At 40.6% G+C, this 23608-nt stretch overlaps 1 protein-coding gene across 2 annotated transcripts in view; it reads right to left on the reverse strand.

Moving 5' to 3' along the window:
* Positions 1-5379: 5379 nt before the first annotated feature.
* The window catches only part of CSK (C-terminal Src kinase), a 59819-nt gene continuing 41590 nt past the window's right edge, over positions 5380-23608 (reverse strand). For both annotated transcript variants that reach the window (XM_069981476.1, XM_069981486.1), the window contains 9 exons: positions 20092-20311; positions 13945-14038; positions 13576-13641; positions 12132-12231; positions 10502-10592; positions 10315-10388; positions 8832-9027; positions 8223-8309; positions 5380-7293 (listed from right to left, as the gene is read on the reverse strand). In XM_069981476.1, coding sequence (XP_069837577.1) covers positions 7111-7293; positions 8223-8309; positions 8832-9027; positions 10315-10388; positions 10502-10592; positions 12132-12231; positions 13576-13641; positions 13945-14038; positions 20092-20311 — 1111 coding nt within the window. In that variant the 3' untranslated portion in view covers positions 5380-7110. The remainder of the gene's footprint in view (positions 7294-8222; positions 8310-8831; positions 9028-10314; positions 10389-10501; positions 10593-12131; positions 12232-13575; positions 13642-13944; positions 14039-20091; positions 20312-23608) is intronic.

Consider the following 23608-nt stretch of genomic DNA (forward strand, 5'->3'; position numbering starts at 1 on the left):
CAACTAAATATAACATAACTTCATTAAAGCCCACAAAGCACAATTTAAAAACTATAATTATTTGAAACAAACAAAAGCTTATGCACCTGGACACTGCAGTCACATTACACCAGCTATGGTGTTCTCTTGTTTCTCTCTGAGAATGTTGAAAAGTGCTGATAAGAGTAGGCCGCTTCAAGGATGTTCATTCTTTTTCACTGCCCTGCACAATAGCAGGAATCACAATGCTGCCAGTGTACAAAGAGGAAACAGGTGGTGAGACTGAGCTTTGAGCATGTGTCCAGCACTGAACACATATAGGGATTTTAGATCAAGGATTGTTTTGCATATACTGTTTAAATGCATTATGGCATACAGTAGCATATAAAATAAAGTTACCACTAAAGGAGAAGTCCAGCAAAAAATTTTATTAAAGGGGTTATCCAGTGCTACAGAAACATGGCCAATTTCTTTTAGAGACAACACGACTCGTCTCCAGTTCAGGTGCGGTTTGCAATTAAGCTCCATTCACTTTAATGGACCGGAGCAGTAAAAACCCGCCCAAGCTGGAGACAAGGGAGGGGCAGTCTCTGGAAGAAAGTGGCCATGTTTTTGTAGTGCTGGATAACCCCTTTAAAAGTATTGTATTGCCCCCCCCAAAAGTTATACAAATTCCCAATAGACACATATTACAGGAAATGCACATGCCATGTCACGATCCGACTCCCAGAGCTGTGCGGGCTGTGGCTGCTGGAGAGGATGATGGCAGAGGGATGCTCAGTGTCCCTCCAGTGCCCTGTGTCCCTCAGTGTCCCCCTGCCATCATCCTCTCCAGTAGTCACAGCCCGCACAGCTCTGGGAGTCAGGCCGTGACATCACCAGGTTATCCAGGAAGTGAAGCCTTGATGTAGTATTAAAGTGCAAGGAAAAAAGCACTTTATAAGCATTTCCCGTAACAAGTGTATATTGGGGATTTGTATAACTTTGGGGGGCAACACAATACTTTAATAAAAACTTTTGGTGGACTTTTCTTTTAAATGCTCATTTAAAATAAATACGATCAGCATCCATCTTTAGACTGTGGATCCATTTGCCTTTTTCCCCAAGAATTCTTTGATCTTTTGAGTTGTCATATCACTTCCAGAATAAAAAATAACTTAATTGAACTTGATGTGTTATTGAGGAGTCCGAGGAGTCATTACATGGGTCATCCATATAGTCACCTACCCTTCTTAGTTCTCACAAGGTTTTGCCCATGTAGGCTTTTTGGCAGCCACATGTGACTGGGTGAGTAGAATATGCATGTGGTTCTATGAGGCAACCATGTAATCAGATATTTAGTTTTGCAAGCAAACAGTTCTGCTAAGATCATCTGTGGCTTATCATCCAAAACCCAACTAAGACCTGGATCCTCATGTATTTACCAACTTTTGCATCTTGAAGTGTCCACCATCTAAAGTCCCTATTATGCAAATGGTCTCACAATCATTTCACCAGATATAGTCTCTCAGGAAGTCTTTCAAGAGTTTCATCAGGGTATCCCCTAACTTGACATGGTTGTCATAAGTCATCCTACTATCGCAATTAATGATCTTGTGGTCAAACATTCCGTCCTGGATAGATCTATTGCCCCCTTGGTATTCCCTTAGTGAGGTGGTTACACACACTGGCTCTCCCACCTTAGGACAGCGTTCATGGATTACATTTTCAGTAACGGAAAAAGCTCACAGCCCCATGTTATTTTAATTTATATATAATTTATATATAAAAATGCCAATGCTAGTGTCACATAGCAAAAAGTAAACAATGTCCGTGTATAGATTCAGAGAATTTCATTTTTAAATCTTGCCACAAGAGGAAATGTCGTCTATATTTAGCAGAAGTGGTAGCATATGCTCCAAAGGAAAGGTTTTCTTACTTCTCTAAGCCAAGATGTATTGTTACTTTAAAATGTAAGGAAGAAACACCAATCTTTTTACAGGGTATCTACTAGACTAGAGCAAAACTGGTGCAAGGCCACTCTTATACCTACACTTTTGTAAAAAAAAAAAAAAAAACAGCACGATGCCATGTCCGAATTCTACATGCATATGAAATATATAGGGGAGAGTTAATAAGACTGGCATTTTATACACAATCTCATGTCAGCCACACTGGATTCATTGGAGAGGCCTCTGAATAAATTCAGCATTTCTGCACCTGCCTGGACCAGTCACTGGCATAAATTAAAGACAGAGGGCACATCCGGCTCTGTCCTCCTTTTGGTAAGCTCAGTCTACTTTTTAAAAGTGCGAGCAGAAAATATATAAAATCCCCAAAAGTTGGAAACCATTGTACAAACTAGCATTTACACAAACATTTGGGTCTTTTATGCCTAATACCAGGAACAAATGACTAAAATTTCCTCCTGAAGGTGCCTATAGTCAGCTGAACACTCGGGTGAGTTTAGATAATACAGATATCAGTGGAGAGAAGGTTCAGGTGTGCTGGAGTTTTGTCGCTCCAATCCATTTTGCTCTTTGAGAAAAAAACAGCAACAGTTCTTGTGTATAGGGAGGCATTTCCTGTTCATGTAGGTTGTATATCAACTGAAGACAATTAACGTAGGCTAATAATGTTTTTTAACTATGCATGCTCACCAGGAGACAATGTTCTTTGTTATGCAACAATCCAGTCAGTATAATGTCACTGTGTGGTTTTGGTGTGAGTGACAGGAGAGATGACCGTACAATGTGAGCACCTCCAGGATTAGTAGGCAGTGAGTAGGGCAGCCGCAGCGCTTTCTCCCAGAGCCCTTTACTTCATCACACACTGCACTGTCGGCTCCATGTGACAGGAGCAGACAGTGCTCTAACTGCTCAGCCCTGGCTTGATTTTTTTAAGTTAACGTCCTCTCCTGGTCCCTGATGCCTCCTGCCGGCCCGTACCCCCTCAACCTGCGGCACTCTGGTCTAGAGGGAGGACGGAGGGTCGGTGCTGGCTAATGTTATCATCTCAGGGGAGGGGGGGCCTGGCGGGGGGCGCTGTTGATGCGCTGCGTGAGGCACTGTTGATTTGGTGAGTTCGGCGGGGGTGGGGGGCTGGGCGATGTCGGGTGCCTAGAAACGGCCCTGGCTCTGATAGTAGGTGGCACAGTGCTGACTAAGGGCCCTATTACACAGAACCATTATCATGGGAAAACCCTATATCGTTCAAATTTAAACGATAATCATCCTGTGCAACGATCGAAAAATTGTTCATATGTCACTGATCAATGTCGTCAATTCTTTGAGCGGAGAGCGGCAGTGCGCCAGACATTACATTGAGACAGTCAAGCAGGCGGGATTCTGAGCGGAATCCACAGCGCGGGTTCCGTTTGGAATTTCTGCCTGTTTTGCTCAGTGTGAACAGGCCCTAATTGCAGAATACAGGCTGCCAATCATGTATTTGTGTCCTGCAAGTGTGTTCTGCACATTTGAACCATTCCTAACTGTATAGTTAGTAATTTTGATAACAACTTTGTCTCAAGAGTACCTGTCAATAAAAATAACTTGACATATCATCAGGCATGTGAAAAGTTATTGACTGCAGTGGGTCTTACTGCTGGAGATATAGCTGGGGAGAGAGTGGCGGCCATGCCATACACACTTTGGCTGCTTGCTAATTCTAACAATGTAGCCTCATAGACTTATATTGTTGTAATTAGCTGATCAGGTCAGGCAGTGGATGACACGGCATGATTATTATTACGGGTTATTAAGGCTATGTTCACACAATTTTCAATGCCTGCTATCTAATACTGAAAATAACGGCCGTTATTTTGAGTATCAAATAACAGACGTAATTTAATGTACTTTGATGGCAGTCATTGCAATAAAGGCCTTTCATGAGTGTTTCTATTTTTAAAGATTGCTTGAGTTTTGTTAAGAATGTGAAAGCCAAAAAAAAATAAAAAATATCTGCATGAACAACTTAAAATAACATCCGTTGTTCGCTAAATAAAGGACGCCAATAAATGTCCTGAACATTAATGTGACTCTGCAAACAGCGGCCGTTATTCTATGCATTGTGTGCACTAATGCAGTTAGTTGAGTGACAATCACTAAAGACTGAAAATAACGGCTGTTATTTTGAGTACCAAATAACAGCTGTTATTTTACAAAAAAAAAAAAAAAAAAAAAAAACGGGTGTGAACATGGCCTAAAAGGTTATTTTTATGATAGTTTCTTTAAGAATTCTCAAAATACAAATCATTAGCATATAAAGTTTCCAGAAAAACTGTCTGTTTAGTGGGTTTATTTTTGTAACTGCACTTTATTGAGCTTCCTGTATACACAGGAAATGGACTTAAAATAAAACAGAAGAGCGTTAACATTACTATATCTAAAAAGATGCAAATGTGTGTATAGGCCTCAATAAAAGAAATAACCCAGTGACAAATAGTACTGTAAACAAACAGGCAATGGAAACAATTTCCATATGGAATGGTTTATTACATTTTTAATCCCACCAAATGCAGCATATACATGTGTTTAAAGCACTGGACAGGAATGAAGAAAGGAAAGGCCTTTGGAAATGAAGACACAAGACAGCATGCACACAATTTCCACAAGATTAAATCCAAGCTCACCTTTCCAGCGTGATTGTATGTTTTTCCCACCCATCCTCCCCAAACCATTTTTGTTTTTGTATACAATAAAAATAAGATTCGTACTCCAGTAAAACACCTCCTTAACCGTAAAGGCAGATTTTTGTGATTTGTAACAAACAAACAAAAAAAGGTAAAAAAAATATATATGACAAAATGGACCCTCCTACACCCCCTTCCAAAATATATGGCAAATTATAAACAGAATACGAGCACACAATGAGACGGACGTTCTGGTCTTGGGAGAATTCCCATCTCCCCCTGCCAAAATTGTAAGTGAATATAGTACTACCATATCCTTTCCTTCAATACAGAGTGTACTTCCATTTAAAAACTATTGCTAATCTTAAAAAAGGAAAACTTTTTTGAATGTTGGGCCCTGTTGAAATTTTGAATGTTGGGCCCTGTTCACACATTTTTTGTTTCAGTATGGTGTTCCACTATTTTTGACAGCAACAGAGGCAATGCCTGTAACACTTTATTTTCTGTCAAAATACCCAAATCTAGACAAAAACTTGACTCCTTTTTTCCAAGTAAACAGAGTCTCAGGACTTTTGCGATCTGTTGGAAAGTGGATCAACCATAGCTCAGTTAAGAACAGAGAATATTATCCCTCTTGTGTGAACAGAGCTTTGGGAGGCAAATGCATTAGGTATGTCCCAAATTTTTCACTATTCAAGACTTATGGGGGTACCTAGCCATTGCAAAAATAGGCTATTTTTAACCAAAAGGAATACAAAAGTTTAGGCAAATCATAATGTAATTTGTAGCAAATTTTGACGGATACTTAATTTTTTGTGAGGGCAGGAATTTTAGGACAATAATATATTTATAAGGCTCATAGTCAACACAACAGTGTAAAAACCTATGGACATCGGGAGGGGAAGGTAAACAGAGTTGTGGCTACTATGCTACCATTATCGCCTAAATCAGCTGCAGATTGTGGATTTTATCTACCCTTTCCCTGAGCAAGCTTGAAAATTCAAAATGACCATATGGATCACAAAACTGTAAACTGGAATCTTTCAATTGAATATAGACACTGCTAAAATGTACAAGACTGGACTGTGAGCCTTGGGAAGGTGGAGATTCATGCGCATGTCTTTGGAATCCCTACCCTGCAACAGATGGACCTGGATGTAAGCTAGGTTATTTTAACCCAATAAACCTTAATATATCATGCTGTATTGCGCTGTCATTGTAAATCGCATTGGGTCCTGGCTGCATATCTTACAATTATGTTTAATTAAAAAGGTTATAGTATTTACACCATCATAAGGAGTCTGAACAAAGCCTCCCAAGTGAGCCTGGAGACAGAGGACTCATGACACGTAGGCTAAAAAGGGACAGTGGGACCGCATCACGTTGATGTGCTCTGCTACAAAAGGGAAGCTAAACTGTGACCCCAAAGAAATTACTGGAGCCTGCCAATAATTTTCTTTTGCAAAACTCGATAACTGTACCACAAGAAATAAAGGATCATTTTTTAATAGACAGACGTGGAAAAACACTGAATTGCATGATGACCAAGGAACATCCAAAATGTCACTGCTCTCTGTAAGGTGCAAAGAAATGTGTTGCCACCTGCTCTGGCAGTGATCAGGTCACCCAACCCCTAAAACTGTAGCAGGTGATGATTGCATGCAGAATGCTAGCACCTCCCCCACCTGAAATGATAACGGTAATACCGTATGTACTTCCAAATGAAATGTCGGCGCTCCTATAAATGGTGTATAGATTGGGTCTGCAGAAAGTAATGGGGTCCCAGAGGATAAGAATACATATGTGTAAAGGGTGGTACATTCCAAATTTGGGAGCGATTCCTCTTGTTTTATGACACGTTCTGCAGGAAGGTTTGCATGAGAAAGAGACAGAAGCTATAATGAAATGGTACAACCCCCATAGTTTTGCTTTCCAGCAGAGGTCTCTTATCAGCTCAGCATGTCAGTTTGCATTTAACCCATTATGTAAGGCAGAGAAGAATCAGAAAAGTAGTTCCTGGACTGAAGCATGCATCGTTATTGGCATTATAGGTTAAAAGGACTTGAAAAGTACTCATTGCTGATTGTATTTAGCAATGATTTCCCTGGTCTCTGTGATGAGTTTCAGTGAGTGTAACATCTCTAGCTTAAAAAAAAAAAAACACTAAAATTCAAACCAGATTTCATTGTTGGTCTATACATCTCCTGTAGATTGGCCATGTAACCTTCTCTTCCAAAGCAAAACACGTAGCCTCTGAGGGGTGCCCATGGTTCTGAAGATGATGTGAAATGTAAGAATGAAACCATTTTTGGAGAACATCGGAATCCTTCTACAGACCAGCACAGCTCTTCAGCCTGTTTCTGGGCACAAGAGTGGTAGGTAGTGCAAGGCAGGGGAGTTTGGAGAGCCCAACACATATTTACTGTTTTCACAGAAGCCCGATTTGTGCCCATACCCACAATTCTGATATGGCTGAGTCACTGTCTCTCTCTGGCTGTGATTACACGTGGCTTTCCTTGCCTTCACTGGTACAGCTCCTTGGCTTTGATATGCTCTAGCTGTTCCCGTAATTTCCTGAAAGATGGTCGCTGGTTTGCATCTAGATGCCAACACTGTTTCATCAACTCGTACACAATAGCGGGGCAACCATCTGGAGCATCCATCTTGTACCCTCTCTCCACTCGAGGGACAACATCTTTTAGGGCCTATGTGGCAAACAGAAAAAATGTTGATAAAACAAGGCATAAAAGCTGTCATGCCATGCCTGTCATGCTTGGGAAAAACATATAGCTATCCCAAGATAAAAATAAGGGCAGGCTACATGAACCAGGTAGTGCAGAGACCAATGCAGGGTGGCAGAGTCTCTGTGCACCAAACAAAATGTTTTACAATTAACAGACAGCAGTTCAATGTAAATTTTTACCCCTTCCTGCTGTAGCAATTTTTATTTTCATTAACCCCCTCCACACAGCCAAATAACGCATTGTCTTTGCAGGACAAGTTGCATATTGTAACAGCAACTGTAAGTATTTATGCAAAGAATTGTACCTACAGAAGTACAAGTAATTACAGAAAGTAAAGCTTTAGCTATGCAACCTCTCTAATTTTATGTACAAGCCAAAAAGACAGAAATGGCTGCACATCGCACCCATGGCTGACACGAAAGCTTATTCAGCTACATTTAAAGCCAACATCAGAAGTTAGTATATAATTTGGCCAAACCATATTGCCTCATGTGCCACGTGCAGGTCTTCTGATGGGGGGCATTTTGGGTCTGGTCCTGTGACATGGGGGTTGCAGGGCCACTCCATGGCCTCCCTTCCCTGCATGTGCACGCTTTGCGGGGGTGGCGGTCACTGACCGACACGGTGTGGAGTTACCGTAGGGACCCGTGTGAACCAGGAGACCTGCACGTTGGTACACGGGGCGATATGGCTTGATCAATTCATATTCCAACATCCTGAAGTTGTTTTTTTAAAATAGGCTTAGCAGCATTAGTATCAGCCATAGGTGTGATGTGCAGCCGCTCCTCTATCTCCATGTCGGATTCTCTAATTTTATGTTACTTCAAGCTAGATAAACATCCCTTCTACTGGCTGGCAAAAGCCCTACAAGAAACAGTCAATATACTTACAATGCGTGGATAAGGCACTCGCCCGAATGAGTATATTTCCCAGAGCAGTATCCCAAAACTCCACACATCAGACTTTGTTGAAAAAAGCTGTAAAAATATACAGTGTAATATAAATAATAAACAATAATAAATTATAGGGATATTAACAACTTTCTATGATTTCCGTGAATCTACAAAATAGATATTTCATAATGAAATTTCCAACATCTTTGCACAAAAGGAAGCAAACCCCACAACAGAGAGAGAACATTTAAAGTAGACATATATATATATATATATATATATATATATATATATATATATATATATATATATATATGGGAGTGTTCAGACCGTGTCCGATCAGGAGAATGAGCGCTGAGATGAATGTGCTGCTCTCCTCACTGTCTGTATGAGCGAGGTGGCCCCATAGACTTATGTTATACAGCAGTATCATGTGACACAGGGCCGGGAGAGAATGTACTGAGCATTTTTGTATACCTAAGTGGCAGAAGGGTTTTGGGGCACCGCCGTCACTGGGCCTCATCTCTATAGGTATGCCCCTAACATGCATATATCCAGCCATATATTTCGCCTTCCAGTTGCAGCCCATGTTTAAACTCCACTTGCCTTCTCTCGCAGAGCCTCTGGTGCTGTCCATTTCACTGGCAGTTTGCTGGTGTCCTGTGTTGCAGAGGCTTCTTTTGTAAGTCCAAAATCACTTACTTTGGCAATATTGTCCTCTGAGACTAATACGTTACGTGCTGCTAAATCTCTGTGCACAAAATTATTGGCTTCTAGATACTCCATACCTTCTGACACGTCTCTGAAAAAGAGAAAAGCTCTTATAGTGAAGGAGGCACTGCAAGGACTTTACATGTTGTACCTGTGGGTGCAGATATGCCTTACTTGAAACCCCAGGTCCCAGACACAAAAGTCTGGAGATTACCATGTTCACAAGAATGAGTTTCCTTCACATGCTGTATGACATGTGCTTACAAGGAGAAGGTGGTTGAACTGTAAGCAACAACTATTGTGAATCATATGGTATCCACTGGTTTCAACTTTCACTGTAATTCTATTTGTGATAAGGAGGGCACTGCTGGAAAGTGATCTTCACACAACAGGAAATGGCAGATTAAAATTAGGCCTAGTAGCCAGACTTAAAACTGCAAGATTTAAGGACTATTTTGTAACAGATTGTAAAATAAAAAATCAGATGAAGAACACAAAGACTTCTTAAATTTCATATTTTTTATTGTCTATTTAGTTTCCTTCTCCCAGTTCTGAGCTGCCGCTTTCTGTTAAAGGCACAAAAACCTGTGTGTGTGAGCTGTTCTCTCTGTCTCCCCTCCTCCCCCTACCTTCTAAGACAGTTGATGTAAACAAGTCCCTGGTGGGCTTCATCTGCAACACTGTAGCTTCTTTGTAATACTGGGAGGGTTAATCTCAGGTCAAGTTGATGATGAGAAGCTACAATGTTGCAGATAAAGCCAGTCAGGGATTTGATTACATCATGTGTCTCAGAAAGGAGGGGGAGACAGAAAGAAAAGATTATACACAAAGTTTTGTGTTTTTAGCAGAAAGCAGCAGCTGAGAATTGGGGTGGGGGGGGCTGAATAGATAATAAGTATGGAATGAATTGCTTGTCTCACCATGGGCAGCAGCATATTACAAGTTATGTTTGAGTGGAGTATCCCATTAAGACATAAATTTAACATAAAAACTTGATTTAGGGTGCCTTCACACCTACCGTATTGCAGTAGAAAATCTGCTGCGGATCCGCAGCAGATTTAACTAAATGAATGAACACAGCATTAAATACGCACTGTCAAATCCGCAGCGGATCCGCAGCAGATTTGTAAGTGCGGATTTAATGCTGTGTTAATTTATTTAGTTAGTTAAATCCGCTGCGGATCTGTTGCGGATCCGCAGCGGATTTTCTACTGCGATACGGTAGGTGTGAAGGCACCCTTAAACAAGAAGTCATTTTTTCATGACACATTCCTTTTAAGTAAATTGATTTCATTACCATTAGAAGCTCTTGCACAACTACAACAATCCAAATATTTGTCATTACTTCAACAGAAAATAAGGGACTGGTTTTACTTACAAAGAAAACTTTAGTAAACATTCACCTCCCAGCACCGATCTTCCTCGAGATCTTAGATAGTCTACTAAGCTGCCCTAGTAAACAAAGAAAGCCAAACACCAAATCAGAACAATGCTTTACATACGTAATATATGGGCCACCAGTAACTAGATCAATATTCGTAGAGCTTCGTCTGCTTTACATTTACCTTTGCCATGAACTCTGTAACAATAAACAGACTGGTCTTATCTTCAACAATCACTCCCAGTAACTGAACCAGATTCTTGTGTCTTAATTGTCTGAAAACACAAGAAAAGTTATTTCCTTCAGTTAAATTGGCCATACATGTTAAGATTAATGTTGGCCGACCCCATTAACTAACTGAAAACATGCCCAGTTTTTTGTTCTCAGAGGAAAAAAAACTGCTGCCAGGAATCTTGCAATGGATTTCTAACCATTCAGAATACAAATACACTAGGACGCATCATGTCTGTATGTGAGGGGTTGGAATGCTCAGCTTTCAAAATGGTTAAATTAGTGTCCTACTGCCGATAGGGCAGGAAAAGGAGGAAGGGGGGGGGGGGGGGGGGGGGGGAGGATCCTGACGCAGTCAGCTGTCATTACACCAAATATAAAATAGTGAGGAGGAAGGGACAAGACTTCCTGGGACTAATACTGTAATATTTTTGCATGTTTTAAGTCCAATAGCAGGCTAAATAGGATCAAATGGAATTGCTCCTTCCTTTTGTGAATTTTCTATTGGACATATTTTAGGCGGCAGGGATAGCTGGGAGGAAATTACAGGACATGGCTATCACATTGAGCTGCCAATATGAATAAATTACAAAAAAATATTCCCAATATATTTAACATGATATTTTTGAGTTTGTAGTTTACCTGGACACAATGGGACCTGCATGGAGAAGCAACTGTTTTATCCTCAATGTTCACTTTGGTGCTCAGAACCTCTGTTAAAGCGACTCTGTACCCACAATCTGACCCCCCCCAAACCACTTGTACCTTCGGATAGCTGCTTTATATGCAAGATCTGTCCTGGGGTCCGTTTGGCGGGTGAGGCGGTTATTGTCCTAAAAAACTACTTCCAAACTTGCAGCCCCGTGCCCAACGGCCGGGGATTAAAATATCTGTGCCCTAACTTTGCACCACTCCACCGTCCCTCCTTTCCACCCTCTTTATCATTAGGAATGCCACGGGAACTTTTCTCCTGTCTGAACATTGTACAGGTGCCTTAAACAATCCAGCCCATGTTCAGTATTCACACAGCTGATGAATAGGAGACAATCTCATTCCTAATGATGAAGAGGGCGGGGAGGAGGGACAGAGAGGTTGTGCCAGCCTAATGCATACACAATCTAGGCCACGGCCGTAGGGCACGGAGCTGCAAGTCTAAAAGTTGTTTTTTTAGGACAATAACTGCATCACCTGCCGAACGGACCTCAGCAGCTATCCGAAGGTACAAGCAGTTTGGGGGGTAAAATTGTGGGTACAGAGTCGCTTTAAGAGCTCCATTACTTTTGACTGTCAAACAGCACAGCTTGCAGCGGTATTCATAGCCATCTATTTGATGGAAACGCTCATGGCCCCCATTGTAGGCATCACAGTCTCTGTTATAAACAGAGTTTCAAAGAGGAATTCCCTAAAACAATTAAATACTTATCCACAGGACAGATAATAAATGTAAAATTACTGGGAACCCGACAATTGCTGGAATTGTTTCCTCTCACTGCCTGAATGAGGTCTCAATATTTACTGATGTTTAATAACACTACTAGCAATACTCAAGAACTGTGCACTCATATATAGACTTCTGCACTTACGTCATCACCAAGGCCTCTGCAACAAATGCTTGTGCTGTTGCATCATTCTTGATACATTTGACAGCTACTTTTGATCCCCTGTAGTCACCCAACATGACATCTGCAAAAAAAAAAAAAAAATTAATGCAAAAGATCAAAAAATATTAGAAACACACACTCTTACAGTAACTAAATGCTAGTTCTCCATATACTCATGTCACAATCAGAAAGCAGAATGTCACATGGGGGTCTAAAAGCTGCCACAGCCAATGGAGCCCACCAACTAATCTATAATATCTATAAGCCGCTTAATTCTCTCAGTCTTCCCAGTAGGTATGGGTAACTGCATGATACCACTTCTACAGGCTTTCAGGGAAGCTGCACTAAGAGTGATGTAAGGCTTTTTCAGCGTGGTAGGATTGCTTGTGCTGGATATAGTTTCAGGTGTTTTAGGTTGGCTACCCTGCTGAACTTTTCATGCACAGATTTGTAGTCTTTGCAAAGAAAACTGTGGCAAACAAAGATTTTGTCAGATGCATTCATGTGATTTAGAAATACGGCTCCTCACTTCAAGAAGTCAAGGAAAAATGACACAAAAATAAATCACAGGCAAACAGACCACAAAAAAAGGCAGCGCAATAAAAGAGTGGAGCACAGATAATGTGCTATTCATCACACCTGGTCACAGATGGGCTTTACAGGCAGATGAGCATACCATGTTCCTGTATTGTCTGCTAAAACAAGAAGATACAACTGCAGCAGACACACAAACACCATCACTGGATCTGCACAATGTCATCCACAATGACAATACATGGAAACAAGGACTAAAGCAGATCTATCACCATTAAATGCTACCCTATTAAAGGGCTTATCTTATAGTGACAGCTCTGACATACTATTTGCCAAAAAACACATGATGGAAGCATCTCTGGCTTCTATTGTCCCCCATTAACCAGTAACTGATGACTGCAATGTGTACAAGCAGATAGCAGCAGTCACTGGTTGGGGGGAGAGGCAGGGAAAACGCTCCACTGTATAATACAGGTGTCTCCTAAATATGAGCCCACTGTATTCTTTAATCACTTGGATCTGGAAAATACAAAAAAAAAAAACATACTTTTGTGCCATTTGGGTTAATGGTACAGAACCACACACCCATTGTTATTGCCATCCAGATGGTCCCTGATTTCCACAGCTAAATACTCTCTGCTTTCCTTTCCAACACACAAAATGCCCACTAAGCCAACCACTTGCTGAGGCAATGGCTATGTAAACCATAGCTTAAAAGGTTTGTGTTTCAAAGAGTTTTGGGCAGCAGGGACTGGGGACAGCGGCTGTGGTCATCAGGGCAGGTTAGTTCTTTTTCATTTTTAAGACAGCCTAAGACAAAAAAAGATGGTGCCAAAACCCCCTTTAAGGGTCACACTGCTTTTTCAATGACCCTTAATGAAAAGAGAAGTACCTCCAAATTCTCCTTTCCCAATGGTTTGCAAAAGTGTGAGATCTTTCATCTTCAGAGCCCAACCACCTAAATAAAAAATACATTAAGTGATGAGGACGAAGGCAGTGTACACAACAAAGAAATAAAGATGTAGAAGCCAGAAAAAAAAAACAAAATAATTAGGAGATTGAGCAGAATTTCACACAATACAAAAGTGAAAAAACAAAGCTTAGCCAAGAATTCTTGGAAAACAAAGGTGCTAGCAAAGAGCATGAAAGTGCAGAAGAAGCTCACAGGAAAAAAATAAAAATACAGAAATTCCTAATTTCAATTATTCTTTAACTGGAGATTACTTTATTACACATGTGCAAATTTATCTGTTAAGCTTACTCCGAGAAAACTCATCCTGAGCAGCCACTGTTCCCTCCATCAATTTGGGCTTCATTAAACTGGTGCAGAGGCCGTCGGCATCATTAGTGTAGTGCTGCAAATGGGAACATGGAAGGTTATTGTGACTCCTGATAGTTCTTTATACATCCACTAGAGGCCGACAAAACATAGTATCATACAGTATTATATATGAGGGGGAAGAGATAATTGGGGGCATGTGTGTTACTTTGGCATTTATGCACCTTTTGTTGGTGCAAATTTGTTTAGTCACTCAGATAGATAAAATATTACTAATATGTTTTACATCACGTTACTTAATGTCCATATATTTACTGATATATTTATATAGTTGGTCTACCAGTGCCTATTTTTAAACACATAGTTGCTTATTATTATTTTTTTTCCACCTCCAGGGAGCCTGAATTCTCTATTCCTCTCTTGTATTGTTTTTTACATTTTTCAAACAATAAAAATATGTATTTTTTGTTTACAAATGTTGTTGTCCAGGATAGAAACATAGAAGATTGTCGGCAGAAAAAGACCACTGGGTCCATCTAATCTGCCATTTTAGTATTTTCTTTCTTATTATCTTAGGATAGATATATGTCTATCCCAGGCATGTTTAAACTCGGTTATTGTAGATTTACCAACCACCTCTGCTAGAAGTTTTTTCCAGGTATCTACTACTCTTTCAGTAAAATAATATTTTCTCACATTGCTTCTGATCTTTCCCCCCGACTAACCTCTCACTGTGTCCTCTAGTTCTTGAGCTTAGTCTTTTACTAAAAACACTCCCCGCTTGAACCTTATTTAATCCCTTAACATACTTAAAGGTTTCAATCATGTCCCCCCTTTCCCTTCTTTCCTCCAGACTATACAAATTCAAATCCTTAAGTCTTTCCTGATATGGTTTATGCCTCACACTCTCCACCATTTTTGTAGCCCGTCTTTGGACCTGTTCTATTTTATCTTTTTTTGATGAGGTCTCCAGAACTGGACACAGTATTCCAGATGTGGCCTCACCACAGTGGGATCGCAATCTCCTTCTTCCTACTGGTTATACCTCTAGCTATACAGTCCAGGATATGATTTGCTTTCCCCACCGCCTGGTTGCACTGGTGACTCATTTTAAGGCTGTCAGAAATCACTACCCCTAAATCCTTCTCTTCTGAAGTCTTTTCCAACACAGTACTGCCGATGTGATACTCTGATAGAGGATTCCTCCTCCCCAAGTGCATTATTTTACATTTGGAAACGTTGAACTTCAATTTCCACTGTTTGGACCACTTATCTAGCAAAGCTAAATCATTTTCCATATTACTGGCTCCAGGAATATCAACCCTATTGCACACTTTTGTGTCATCAGCAAACAGACAAACTTTACCTACCAACCCTTCTCCTATGTCACTTACAAACATATTAAAAAGAATAGGACCCAGAACAGACCCTTGTGGCACACCACTTGTAACCAGTCTCTGCTCGGAATATATACCATTAACAACAACCCACTGAATCCACCGAACTATCCAGGGATTAAGTCCAATTTTCTACAACTTCTCTAACAGCTCTTTATGGGGAACTGTATCAAAAGCTTTGCTGAGGCAATATTCACAGCACCACCTTCATCCAGCACTTTTGTGGCATAATCAAAGAAATCAATGAGATTAGTCTGACATGATCGGCCTGCAGTAAAGCCATGCTGGTTTGGATCCATCAAATTGTTGATTCTTAGGTGATCCATTATCTTCTTTTTTACAAGAGTTTCCATCATTTTCACTACTACAGATGTTAAGCTCACTGGCCTGTAGTTACTGGGCTCTTCTCTACTCCCCTTCTTGTGGATTGGTATAACATTGTCCGTTCTCCAATCATTGGGGACATCTGTTAGCAGGGATTGGTTATACAGATCTGTCAGGGGGGCAACAATCACAGATCAGAGTTCTTTAAGAACGGGCAAGTTGTCATCATAGTATAGGATCTAAGTATTAGCCATGTGTATGGATATTCCATAATAGGGGCTATTTGCTCATATTGTATTATATACATTTTATATGTGGATGCACTTCCCTAATTTGAACTGAGAATAAGGCTGGGTGCACATATATCAGAGGCATCTGGCTTAGTTTTATCAGAAACTAAGCACAACTGATGGCAAAAAAAAACAGGCTTTCTATACTTTTTTTTCCAAGAAAAACCAGACATCACAAGACTGTTAGAGACAATTAATGTCAAAAGAGGTCACAGGCCACACATTTGGCATTATGGCTCACATCACTAATCGGTAATACCAGGAGCATGGCCTGTGATCTTTGATGCCACCCATTGGCAGCAGATTTCATGTGACTTCTGCACCAGGAGGAGTACAAGGGTGTCAACCAGTGCAAGAACAGGGGATGAGCAAAGCGAGTTGCTGCTCCTTTTTAGCTTTTCTCACATTTTCACTTTTTCAACAGATTGTGGTTATTGCTTCTGCCTATTTTTGTAAAAGCTACACTAAGCTTAAAATTCAGCTTCTCAAAACCATAGTCAGATTTGCAAGAAGTCTCTCAATCTTCCCTTCAAGAGACTTCCCAACTAAAGTGAATTTGGGCAAAACTATAGGTAGATCCTCTTTCACTTCCAGGGCAGTCAACTAAGTAAAACTGTATGCAATGATGTCCAGTTTATCTATGGAAAATCCCTCCTGGACAGGACACCTAAGGCCTATATTTAATTTTTAGACCATGCAATAATATGGGCCACAGTCCTTTTCATGAGAGCTTAATGATAATCTTGCTTCAGATTCTGTCTGCCTGTCTGATCTAATAGGGCTTGTGCACAGAACAGACCTGTCATGGGGATTATCCAATGTTAACCAAACTTCCGGTGGCAGGAGCAACTGCACTCCGATTGGGTGGGGAATCATCATGACAGGTAGGGTTTAAAACTTCATTTACACATACCATATCCACTATGGATTTTCCCCATTTCCTGCACGGAGGAGAAAAATAGGGGGGAAAAAAGCACTCGGTGGAGCACTACACCCTGCTCGCTCTAGTGATAGGTTGGGATTGCAGCATCCAGACCACGACCAATAAACCTTTTACCCTGACCAATGATAACATCTCAATGACATGTTTAAATTTTTTATTTTCTATTTTTAAATGACGGTGACGCTTTAAAAAATACAGTTGAATTTTCTGTTATAAGTCCCTTCATCACAATGACCTCATTGCACTTTAAGGGTACAAACCCACTTGACGTATTTGCTGCGTGAATCAGTCTTAAAAATAAGCAGGCAAAACGCAGGTTGGCTTTATACAATTGTTCTGCGTTAAAATACGCAATTGCGTATTTTTGAAGTGTGAAGCTACATGCGTTTTTCGCACAGGTTGTTAACAACTGATGCTTTGCTAACAACAAGCTTCACGCTTCAAAAATACGCAATTGCGTATTTTAACGCAGAACAATCGTATAAAGCCAACCTGCGTTTTGCCTGCTTATTTTAAGACTGATTCACGCAGCAAATACGTCAAGTGGGTTTGTACCCTAAAAAAGGGAAGCTGATGAAGTTTCATTTGAAAGTTGTGCCATTTGTTTTACAACAGAAAAAGCAGAAATGAAATAAATATATTTTCATATGCACAATATATTAGCCAGTATCGCTGCACCTTAGTAAAAATACAATATAGTCAACTATACCTGTAAAACACCCACTATAAATAAGGCTATGTTCACACAACGTATACAGACCGTCCGTTCTCTGCCCGGATCATCCCGGCCTGATGATCTTTTGGCCGATCGCTTCACTGTGTGCACTGACAGGGTTTCCTACGGCCGCGATTCACTGAATTGCGGCAGCAGAAAACTGACATTTCAGTTCTTTGCAGCCCCGTGCAGGATCCCAGGCCGGAGTGTATGCTATGTGTATACGCTCCAGCCGGGATCCCATAGTAGCAGAGGCAATGTGCACACACGTGAAAGGTACGGCCGTTGTTGCTGATGGCAACAATGGTCGTACTTTTACGGAGTGTGAACATAGCCTAAAAGTCCAAGACAGGCAAAGGGGATAAAGTTTAAGGCTACTAGTACCTAGTAATTATCCCTAGTAAAACTACTGCGTGTGGTCCTTGAGAACAGTTATGGCTGAGTACACAAATGTTTTCAAGTACTCTGCTTTCTCTGCTCATACAGATTGCTAGAGCACACACATTCTGCATTCTGAAGTTATAAGGCACCGCGCTCACAAGCCATGCAGACATCTCCCCAATCTACTCCATAAACATAGTTCATCACATGAGCATGTATGTAAGGTTTAAGTAAAAAGAGAGGGCGATTAAAAACTCGCCAACTTATGGTAACATAACAATACTTCTTTCCAATGACTGCTCTGAGGGACAAATAGGCTGCTGCTCATACACATTAGAGTGTCAAAAGATTACAAAAAGACAGTGGGTGCGGGCAACAAATGAATTGGGCATTTCATCCCTTAGGCCAGTTACACACAATTATGTTCAGACCGTGAAACACTGTACATATGCTGGCCGTATTTCACGCACTGAACACCTCCCTGTAAACAGGATTCCCTGCATCATGAGTTATGAGCAGCAGCTTCGAATGCCCTCTAACACACAAACTTAGAAGGAAGAAGGAAAAACATTTTCTTTAACTTTGAAAGCAACTAAGGCGGCCAGTATTATTTGTTTTATTGCCCTATCAACTAGCTGACGTGACCAAACATGATACCAAGCTAACAGATTCCACTTAAATGCATTGTTTGGTATAAAAAAAAAAATAATTTTCAAGAGCTCTTTGCTGGTTACGGACTGTGCAAAGCAAACAACCCTTTCAAAACATGTTGTACCTGCCATATTGGGGATTTTTTTTCCATTTAGTTATATATATTGTAAGTGGAACAGAAACTTCGCTGCACATATTGAAATATCTCTCTTTTTTGTGTGCCAAGTATGTGGCTCTCCTATAACACAATACAGTTTATATCCCTTCCACTTGACAGACTGGCTGAATAAGCTGGGACTTTAAGTATAATAACTATGTAACAGACTGTGATAGCAGCAGAGCTCAGCACATAGAGGAACTGCCTGTGCACTATCGTTTCAGCTATCTCAGTTCCTGGCACAGGAAGCTGGGTGAGGAGGTTAGTCATGTTCAGGAAGATGTTAGCACCACATGGTTATATGTAATGATGCTAGCTCTTGCAGAAAAAGGTTTGCAGAATTTATTCTGCTGTGCCTTTCTTCAGGAGTAGAACAGTTGTAAGACGGGGGAAGGAAATCTTCTCTTGTATTTGTATTGTTAGTTATTTACCTGCATTTTATCTACATAGTGTATATCGGACTAATCCATTAGGGATAACACCATAAAAAAATTCTTCTTGTGCTACCTTAATCCAGGTATTGGATTTCCAGTACTGTGTTAGCAAAGACTTCAGAAGAAAAGGTTTTAGGGGTAGTGATTTCTGACAGCCTTAAAATGAATCACCAGTGCAACCAGGCGGTAGGGAAAGCAAATCATATGCCGGGCTGTATAGCTAGAGGTATAACCAGTAGGAAGAGGAATATTGTGATCTTGCTGTATAGAGCTCTAGTGAGTGCTCTTCCTTTATGGCTGAGGGCAACTAAATTTAAAGTTAGCTATAGCGCCTATTATAGGATCTCACATAGGAAAGTCATTCTAAAATAATAATACATAACATAACATATTGCGGTGAAAAGTGCTTATAAGGGCTGAATGGTCTAACCATAATATAGAAGCTGGGGCCCGATATGGAGATTGGGGGGGGGGGGGGGGGGGGGTTGAGGGGGTGTTGGTTAGGGTAAAAAAATTATCTTTTAATCTTCAGCAGCCGAGTCAATGTGGGGTGGCCTAGATTGTCTCTGTCGCCTCTCCTTTCTTCCTCCCCTCCCTCCCTATCATTATGAACGCCCCTGGGCAGAATTTCTCCTATTTATTGCTTGTCTAAACAGTGCACATGTGATGCTTCGGATCATTTAGGCACATGAGCACTGTTTAGACAAGTGATGAATAGGTGTATTCCTGCCCAGGGGAGGTTGTCCTGATGAGGAGGGCAAGGAGGAAGAAAGGAGAGCCGTTGCAGGCCTAGGGCACAGACACCCTTAAGATGAGTTATCTTTCTGAATCCCTTACCTCCACAAGTTGCATGAGGTTATCAAAGTAGGCCTCTTCATCAATAGTCAGCTTTCCAGATTTGTAGATAATTCGGTAATGCTCCACTTTTCCCTCGCAGCTCACACACAGTGTGTAGTCTCCGGGATAGTTTGTGCTCTCTCGCACAAGAAACAGGCCCGTTTCTGGAGGGTATAACAGTCGCTCAGCCTGTTCTCTAGTAATCTTGCCATGAAACCATCTGCACGATGACAAAAAAGAAAAGAAGAGTTCAGCTGCATTGTTGGGTGATAAGGTGATTGAGCATTTAAGCTCAATTGCTGATAGACAATAAAAAGGTACACATTGTCTTATATTACCAATTAAAAGGGAAGTCCTGTATAAAAAAAAAAAAAAAAAAAAAAAGAGAGAGCAAGGCAGGCCGGGTCTCATTTTTGGCTGAAATCAGGGTAGGCCACATACAAAGTTCTGCCAGCTTCGAAGTCACGGCACGGCTGAGTGATTGCCTGCTCAGTCACTGACTGATTGAGCAGGGAGCTGCTCAACGGGTACGTAACTTTGTGGCTGGAAGAGCTGCAGGAGACTGGCGGCTGTCAGCCAGACCTGGGAGAGGTGATGAGGGGGCAAGAGGATAGGACAGTATGCTTTAAATACTATGTTCTCCTGCCCTTCAGTTTTTTTCTATTTCATGGGACTTCTCCTTTAAATTTAATAAAATTAATGGTATAAATCACAACCCAACACCCTGAAAAATGCATGCCATACTTTTCTTAATTCAGGAACTGAAGTGCTACTGATGCTTAAACCATAAATGGCAATGTTAAATTTCTGATGATACACAGAGCAAAAGGTTAGAGGAACTTACAGCAAGTGGTAAATCATTTTTATGTAATAAACAGATGACCTAACATATTGAAAAATTAATACATGCATTTCTTCTTTTTTCTAAAAAGAAAGAAATCTATTAACAGAATTAGTAGAAGAGTTAGAATTGTCTGTATTTCACTGGAGGCATTTCAGACAACCTGCATTACAACTAGTTGTGATTCTTAGCACTTTAGCCCCTATAGCTGACAATGTAAGGGTGATGATTTCATTGCATAGTTTCAGTTATCTCAGCTATATCAGTAAGTAGGTAGGAATGCAACACTATAGCACAGAGGAATAAACAGCATGAAAGATAACATAACTTATAGAACACGTATCACCTAGACTTTATTTTACTTATTAGAGCCAGATACTGGAAATTTTCTTTTATGTTTCTATTTTCTGACTGTAATTTTTTTATATTTCATTTTTTGTACATTGTTATGGGGACAGCCATCTTGTCGGAGCTGCTTTTAAAAGCATTTAGTGACATGCTTTATGGCAAGTCTCATGTACACTACCGTTCAAAAGTTTGGGGTCACATTGAAATGTCCTTATTTTTGAAGGAAAAGCACTGTACTTTTCAATGAAGATAACGTTAAACTAGTCCTAACTTTAAACAAATACACTCTATACATTGCTAATGTGGTAAATGACTATTCTAGCTGCAAATGTCTGGTTTTTGGTGCAATATCTACATAGGTGTATAGAGGCCCATTTCCAGCAACTATCACTCCAATGTTCTAATGGTACAATGTGTTTGCTCATTGGCTCAGAAGGCTAATTGATGATTAGAAAACCCTTGTGCAATCATGTTCACACATCTGAAAACAGTCTAGCTCGTTACAGAAGCTACAAAACTGACCTTCCTTTGAGCAGATTGTGTTTCTGGAGCATCACATTTGTGGGGTCAATTAAACGCTTAAAATGGCCAGAAAAAGAGAACTTTCATCTGAAACTCGACAGTCTATTCTTGTTCTTAGAAATGAAGGCTATTCCATGCGAGAAATTGCTAAGAAATTGAAGATTTCCTACAACGGTGTGTACTACTCCCTTCAGAGGACAGCACAAACAGGCTCTAACCAGAGTAGAAAAAGAAGTAGTAGGCCGCGTTGCACAACTAAGCAAGAAGATAAGCACATTAGAGTCTCTAGTTTGAGAAACAGACGCCTCACAGGTCCCCAACTCGCATCTTCATTAAATAGTACCCGCAAAACACCAGTGTCAACATCTACAGTGAAGAGGCGGCTGCGGGATTTGGGGCTTCAGGGCAGAGTGGCAAAGAAAAAGCCATATCTGAGACTGGCCAATAAAAGAAAAAGATTAAGATGGGCAACAGAACACAGACATTGGACAGAGGAAGACTGGAAAAAAGTGTGGACGGATGAATCCAAGTTTGAGGTGTTTGGATCACAAAGAAGAACGTTTGTGAGACGCAGAACAAATAGAAAGATGCTGGAAGAATGCCTGACGCCATCTGTTAAGCATGGTGGAGGTAATGTGATGGTCTGGGGTTGCTTTGGTGCTGGTAATGTGGGAGATTTGTACAGGGTATAAGGGATTCTGAATAAGGAAGGCTATCACTCAATTTTGCAACGCCATGCCAGCGCTTGATTGGAGCCAATTTCATCCTACAACAGGACAATGACCCTAAAAACACCTCCAAATTGTGCAAGAACTATTTACAGCAGAAGCAGGCAGCTGGTATTCTATCGGTAATGGAGTGGCCAGTGCAGTCACCAGATCTGAACCCCATTGAGCTGTTGTGGGAGCAGCTTGACCGTATGGTACGCCAGAAGTGCCCATCCAACCAAACTTGTGGGAGCTGCTTCTAGAAGCGTGGGATGCAATTTCTCCAGCTTACCTCAACAGATTAATAGCTAGAATGCCAAAGGTGTGCAATGCTGTAATTGCTGCAAAAGGTGGATTCTTTGACGAAAGCAAAGTTTGATGTAAAAACAATGTTATTTCAAATACAAATCATTATTTCTAACCTTGTCAATGTCTTGACTATTTTCTATTCATTTCACAACGTATGGTGGTGAATAAGTGTGACTTTTCATGGAAAACACAAAATTGTTTGGGTGACCCCAAACTTTTGAATGGTAGTGTACATAGACAACAATAGACAAAGACTGTCCCATTGAGATGAATGTGAAACCTTACTGAGCGTAGTCTGTGACCGCTGTAGAGGTCATTTCACAGGGAGCTGCTATTACTGATCCTATCTAGCTACCTGAGTAACCTATCGCTGTAATGCTGTACAGATCAATTTACAGCAGCCTTCTCTTATCACCACAAACAGAACAGGAAGTTTCAGCTCAGACCTAGTGGTGAGAATAAAAACTGCAAGATTTCTGCAGTATTTTATAATATAGACAGTAAAACATAAAATGGAGAAATAGAAACACACGAAAAATTCTTAAAAATAAGCTTAACATATAATGTTGATTTAGGGTAAATTCACAAGGGGCGGATATGCTGGGAGTTATACGCACGAAATCCGCAGCTAATCCGCAATACACATACACAATTGCTAATCCGCAATGCACATACACACAATAATAATAATAATAATAGTAATACGTGTATTGCGGATTAGCTGCGGATTTTGTGCATTAAACTCCCAGCTGACCTGCCTGTGTGAATTTACCCTTAAACAATAAGCCAT

This window comes from Dendropsophus ebraccatus, chromosome 1 (genome assembly GCF_027789765.1).
Source record: "Dendropsophus ebraccatus isolate aDenEbr1 chromosome 1, aDenEbr1.pat, whole genome shotgun sequence".
Classification (NCBI taxonomy): domain Eukaryota; kingdom Metazoa; phylum Chordata; class Amphibia; order Anura; family Hylidae; genus Dendropsophus; species Dendropsophus ebraccatus.